Below are 6,880 nucleotides of genomic sequence, written 5' to 3'. Positions count from 1 at the left end.
TATCATAACAGCATAAATAACAGATAAAATCTCTGCATGTTAAACTTCAATGAAAATGGCATGAAAAAAGCTGCTGAAAAAATTTTTTTCCTCCGAAAACGGATAAGAGCAATAATTGCGTAAAACTCTCTAAGCAACAATTTTCATAGTCATAAAATCCTTCAAATTGAATTGTATGAGAAAAACAACGTCTGCTTCTCAGTTCTCGAAGTAGGGACTTTAAATCCAATACATTACTTGCCACCGCTTGCTTCCTTCTCTCTCTTGTCTTTCACAGCCTTGGCGCTGACGACAGTGTCACTATGACAGCCTTGCTTCAGGGATCTGATGGAGTTGTCCCGGAGGTTTAATTCATTCGCCTGTTGAAATATAATGTATTGTCACTTTAATCGTACATCCTGAGTACTGTGTAACAAATCAAGTTCCTTTTGTTTCATTTGTTTTGGTTGATGTTGATGCGGATACGCGAATGTATGAGGTACGCAATTGGAAGTTTGATGTTAGGCCCTCTGCATGCTTCTAGATTCGCTAACGTTCAAAAATGTTGAGAGAGTGGCGAAATTGTCAGTACATTTTCATGATCATGCGACTGTGAAATTTTGAAATAATATTTGTATATTCTTTTGTAATATTTTACGTAGGCCTTAACTATGATTTCAGGTTACTGATTAAAATGATAGTGAGAAATACTGCTCATGACCATAAAATTTATTTGCGACAGTGGATCTAACCTTACAACTGTTCTCTCTTTTCTCAGAGAGAGGCCCTCGTGATTTCATCGGTTGACTCATCCATTTGGATTCATGTAATACTGAATTTGAAATAGCAACCTTGTAATTAGTAATTATTTTCAGACTTCAACTAAATACAAATAGAAAATCATGAAGATTTTTTTTCAATGAAGCATTTCTTGCAGAACCCACGTTCCAAAATTCGCCGTAGTTTATTACTGTGCCATCTGCTCCTTGGTAGACTTGGTCGGGAATGGCACAGACTGAAGCACCCGTGAAGTCGGGTCCCCTGCGGCAAACGATTTACAGCAATAATAACTCGACGCATATTGAATTAAAATAGCAGAATATAAAAGATATTTGTACATTGCTTCGAAATGATGTAAGCAATAAACGTAGTGACTCAGATTATAAAAAATGCGTTTATTGAGCAAGGTGACGTTCGATTAGTTGACGTTCCCTCAATTTGGAATTAACCTGCACCGAATTTTTATGTAACTTATCTGAGATATTAAAGACTAATGAGTTCATGGAAATAAATATTGAGCAATAGTTTTTGCGAACATGCAATGTTCTGAAGATTAGGAAGAGAATTAACATCCAGAGTAGAGGCAATAGGGGACAGAAGTGCTTGAAAGAAGTAGTTAAGACTACTATAGAAGTAGTTAAGACCTCTAAAGGAGTAGTTAAGACCACTAAAGGAGTAGTTAAGACTACTAAAGAAGTAGTTAAGACCACTAAAGGAGTAGTTAAGACTACTAAAGAAGTAGTTAAGATTGAAACGTCCTGCTGTGCTGGGATTCAGTTGCTGGGGGAAGACTTACGTAAAAAAGTTCAGCCATCGAAGGCTGAAACGTCCTGTGCTGTAATTGGCTCCTGTTGCTGGAGGGAAGACTTACTCAAATAGAGTCCAGCTATCGGTGCCAGAGATGATAACTGAATACGCTTTCATGTTCGGGTTATCGACCGTCGGCGTAGTGTGGTTTCCGGCAAATTCTAGGCCTACGAAAGCTCCGCTTGAATAAAGATTGTAATAAGGTTCGTTAAGCCCGTAGGGACTCCCAGCATACCGGAGAGAAGATGCCTGAGAGAAAACATCGATGAAAACTGGTTATACAGGGTGAACCAGAATTAACTGACCCTTTTAATTTGTTAATAAATAAAAAACTAAGAACGTTATGAAGTTGAAACTTCTTTTATTTAAAAGAAGAACATTTTTATGGTAATATTGCATCCTAGTTTTTAGGATACAATAACTAACTAGGATACAATATTACATACAATATTTTAACTAATACATATTATTAATACATAATAAATATTTAACTAATACAATAATAAAATATTGTAATAGGATACAATATTTTAAATAGGATACAATATTACCATAAAAATGTTCTTCTTTTAAATGAAACAAGTTTCAACTTCATAACGTTCTTAGTTTTTTATTTATTAACAAATTAAAAGGGTCAGTTAATTCTGGTTCACCCTGTATATTGATGGATTTAAATAAATATAAGGGTTGCTTATTATGAGTATAGTGATCATGAGAATTTTTTCGAGTTCATATCGTAGGAGCAATTCAGGATTTATTATTAATTTTTATTATATTTTGCGATGCTATGCGGCGCCACAAGGTCAGCTTTTGTTACGACTTGGATGCATGTTTATTAAATGTAAAAATTAATTAATTAGGGAATAAGAGCGATGAGTCTCATTTGAGCTGGAAGGAAGCAGCACTACAGTTAATGAGCTTAGTTAGCACATCAAACCAATTTCACTTCTAGAGTTTTTAATTCTCTTATTTGAACAATTTTGTTTAACAAGGCAATTTCCTTGGTCCAGGGGGCTGGATTTAGTTTTAAAGACAAGCAAATATCGACTTTTTTAATTACGTGTTAATGTGTTGGACTTTATTTCAATCTTATTTTATGTAAGGAGATGGAACTTACTATGCAGTGTTTATCCAACCACAAATTATTAGTGGAATAAAGTAAAAAATATATCTCAGTACTCACTGCAGTGAGTGACAGAGAGCGCATTTTCTCGTCGACGAAAACATGAAGTCACGGACGGACAGACAGACGGACAGACAGACGGACGGACAGACGGACATTTTCTTTCATAAATAAGAAAATGAGCTAAAATCTAACTTCGTTCGATATTTCTCGCTTATTCATTCTACAACTCATTTGAAAGCCGCGAGCTCGTGTGGCAAGTCTCATACAGAATTTTTTGGGTGATGCCAAGCATTAATTTGTGTGAGCTTCGAATAACGATGATCAATAACAATACCATTACAAAGTATTGACGTTCATGGTCATTAACGAACACATAAAACTTACTGTTGCCCGGAATCTAAAGCTTAGTTTGTCCTCTGAGGTACCATTTTTAATATTACAGTACCTCATGTGGACTCCTTTCTTAGTGTTTACCAAATCAGTTGAATGAGGTAAATTAAATTATCACTTAATGTTTCTTGATGGTCGTGCCTAACCAATAACGTGTATAAGATACACCATGTACATTATAATTTCATATGAGCAGGTCAATAGCCGTCAGGCTTGAAGCCAATACACGGGTAGAAGAAGCGATAATAATTCGCCTCCATACAAATCACCAATTAAAACTTGAAATCCAGATGCGTACTGAAACTTAGATAAAGTATAATACAATGCTGATCTTTCAATATTTGTACCCGCATGCAACCGCCCATATCAGCACAGATATCGATACCGGTGGCAGGCTCGCAAGTTCCGAAACCAGGCTCGTAGTAATCGTAGTCGGTGTTTGAATACAGTAACCACCTGTTGAGAGAAATGGGCTATTAATGAAAGGTTATTTGATGAATATACTACTAATCTGTTCTCACCACTATATATTAACTCAGTATATAATTTAAATACTCACAATCCCGTTTGACAGGCTCTAGTGATTCTGTTGTCCATATTGTAAACACTCAAATCTGGGACGTTTGTGGTGAATTTGTAATCGTCACCTGCGTCCGTGTATGCATGAAAGTAGTGAGAATTCGTTGCATTCTCAGTTCCTGTACATTGAGAAGAAAAATTGTATTTGAAAGCTGTTTGAATGGGAAAAACTAAATATATGTACATATACATTGAATTGCAATCTAAAAATCATATCGCTGGCTCAAATGTCATTTTCATTCGAGGAAAAATAATTACAACACTTTTAAAGCGCACAGAACTGGCTAAAATAACCCTATAGTTTCAGTGGACCACCGTTTGCTCAGAATTCGTTAAATACTGCCACTAGCACGATTCAGCATTAACATAATAACCGTTCTGGCAACACATTTTTTTAATTTTCAAACAAAAATAAATATAAATCGGGCATAGACGAAGCATTTAAGATGAAATCCAGCAGCTTAAATCAGCAGTGCTCGGGAAAGCTAATCCATGAGTTCTGAGAATACGTTACCCTGAATCTCGGCAATCCTAATCCTATCATCAAGAGTCTCTGCGCTCACTGTAAACCCGTCATTCGGAATCTCGAATCCCGTCACCCAAAAACGCCTCCAAATCCCCTCAATAACTATAAATTCAAATTATAATTATTAAAAAAAAGCTCCTCTTAAGCCCACGTATACCGTTGTACTCATATTTATTTCAGTTGTGGAAAGATACGAAAATTGAAACTTGTCTCTATTATAAATTTAGTTTAAAAAACCGCTACTTGATTCCCTGAGATCTTAGAACCCTGTTCTTGGCAATAATTACTATTCTCCCTAATGCTGTGTAAAAAATTATTGAATCCTGTTATTATTCCGACGCGAGAAGAATTCAGGATACTCGCTCTATTAGCATCTACATTTACAGACCCATGAATCAAAGAGACAAGCATAAAAACAATAAAAATCTTTATTAGATAGAATATTGTTGCCAGATGTTAAATTCAAATGTTTGATAAATGGACTTTATGTCTGAATTAACAATTCGGTGATGAAAAGGAGAGAACTTAAATTTGAAGTTGAATAATATTCATTATATAATCCGAATCCAATAATAATGCATAATCAAGATCACATACTACAATATTTGGGGTTATTGCTTAGAAATAACATTTTTACTGTAATTGTTTCATTGTAATAATAATAAATTTGATAAGAGGCAATAATTGTTTATCGTTTGGATGAATTAACACTGTATGAATCAAACCTTCTTTCTGTACGAAATATATTCAACACTCGAAACATATATTCAACGTCTCAAATTACTTTACCGTCACAGTTCCCCTCTGAAACTAAGGATAAGACCGCCACAAATGCAAGCGACAACCCAGTAAACATCTTCATGTTGGAGGGAAGAGTCGAAAATAATGTCCAATTGAGAAATAATCTCCTTTTATTCATGTAGGACAAAACTAATCATGTTTTCGATGACCCAATTAGATAAAATTGCGTATTAATAGAATATTCTGAGATTGCGAAAACAGACGTGGGAACACATACGACTGCTCTCTTGATAGTATGAATCGTTGCAAATCATCATGAGCAATGATGACTCTACCTAATTACCTTAGAAATATTTCAATTTGATTGTTTATCTAATATAATAGTTCCTCAGTGTATTGAAGTTAATCAATCAGATGAAAATATCGACTCGTTGCACCTGTCAAAAAACAAAGATAGTTCCTAATTTAAAAGGTAGAGCAAACACAATGTTACAGAAATTAACCATTTATTCTAAAAAAAGCGTCGGAGTACAGCTCCATCGTAAGTTCAAAACTCCATTTTGTCAATTTGTTCAACGAAAATTCAAAGAACAGATATTAAATCCTAAACTTACAAACTAAAAACAGGAGAATGGAAAATAATCACACGCTGACGAGCCAGCGAGCCAGTCCATGTATAATTTCAAGAATTTAAGAACTGGAAGCAGTTTACATACCAGTCTTATGTACTTAACCAAGTCAAATTTCTATTTCTAAAAATCGCTAGCCGGAAGCCAAGTACAGAAGCTAAAATTTCAAACTGCCCAATGAATAAATGGACGTTGTTTATTCATACAGCCGAATGAGTTGGATGCGCAAATAGATTTTTAAACGATTATTACTCCCTGTATGCTCAGTCATTCTGGATTAAAAATTCCGGAGACGTCAAAACGACGCACTCTGATGCGCAATGCGCACAACTGTATTTCTATAAACAAAAACGGCAAGCATTTGAAAACGGTGATTATATTTATCCCTAAAGAAACAACCGATCCAAAACTATTCACAACCAATACTTTTACTATACGTATATACATGGTATTACATTGATGCGTCTTAGCTATTGATCATTTAAAGACAGATGAGCATCATATTTTAAATACAAGGTTCATTAGAAGAATTTAATTTTTAATATTCGCTAAATGGCGCGATGTTATCGGTTGTGCTACAGTGCTACTCCCTCTGTTGTGCGAGGAGGTAGCTAATGGGACGTGTTTGCTAAGGTTGTTTTCAGTTTTAGTTTACGCTCCTAATTGTTATGAACATGAAGTGCATCGACGGGCGTTCGACCTTGATACATTCTCTGTTGATTCCCGCTCCTTCAAGTGAGAATAGTAGTGTCGTTGAACGTAGAATAGCAGCTTTCAGAACGCACATGACTCGGAAATATCTTGATAGATTAAGGTTCATTTTTTACAGCACACCCACAATAATTTTACCCGCCTTGAGCTGTCAGCCAAACTGTGCGACGCAATTGCGTCCGTCGAGCAGCAGTTGACTGAGAGTCTGAGCTAGACTTTATGGCCGTCAAGCCTCACCTTAATTGAAATATGTTTCCGCGCCGCGGAAAGGTTCTCAGCGACAAGGCTTAGGCTTGTAAAATTCTTTTTCTGGTTGGTTTAACAAACAGAACACTCACTACTCAAGTCTTTAAAGTCCTTGTTAACTTCACCTAAGCCTCTGCATTGTAAGCGTGTTGTCCTATAGAGTAAAATTTTGTGGGTAGGGAATATTGGTCCTAATTTCTTTGGGGAAAACAAACACGCTTCCTTGTTAATTAAATGCTGCTTTAATTATAGGGAGATGATGAAAGATTTTTCCAGCCATATCTGAAAGAAATGGTTATCGGTGATGACGCCTCATATATCACGACAATAATTTGCTGAACACTTAATTAGTCAGTTTTATGGTCC

At 35.6% G+C, this 6,880-nt stretch overlaps 1 protein-coding gene across 1 annotated transcript; it reads right to left on the bottom strand.

Moving 5' to 3' along the window:
* Window positions 1–1,514: 1,514 nt before the first annotated feature.
* On the bottom strand, window positions 1,515–5,057 carry LOC108674824. The gene is made up of 4 exons (XM_018162796.2): window positions 4,977–5,057; window positions 3,642–3,780; window positions 3,430–3,538; window positions 1,515–1,815 (listed from the first exon to the last, which is right to left on the bottom strand). The coding sequence occupies exons 1-4, from the start codon at window positions 5,047–5,049 to the stop codon at window positions 1,627–1,629; spliced, it is 510 nt and encodes a 169-aa protein (XP_018018285.1). The 5' UTR covers window positions 5,050–5,057; the 3' UTR covers window positions 1,515–1,626.
* Between the last annotated feature and the right edge of the window lie 1,823 nt (window positions 5,058–6,880).

Source organism: Hyalella azteca, unplaced genomic scaffold (assembly GCF_000764305.2).
Source record: "Hyalella azteca isolate HAZT.00-mixed unplaced genomic scaffold, Hazt_2.0.2 contig7416, whole genome shotgun sequence".
Lineage (NCBI taxonomy): Eukaryota > Metazoa > Arthropoda > Malacostraca > Amphipoda > Hyalellidae > Hyalella > Hyalella azteca.
This window is presented reverse-complemented; position numbering and strand designations above follow the sequence as displayed.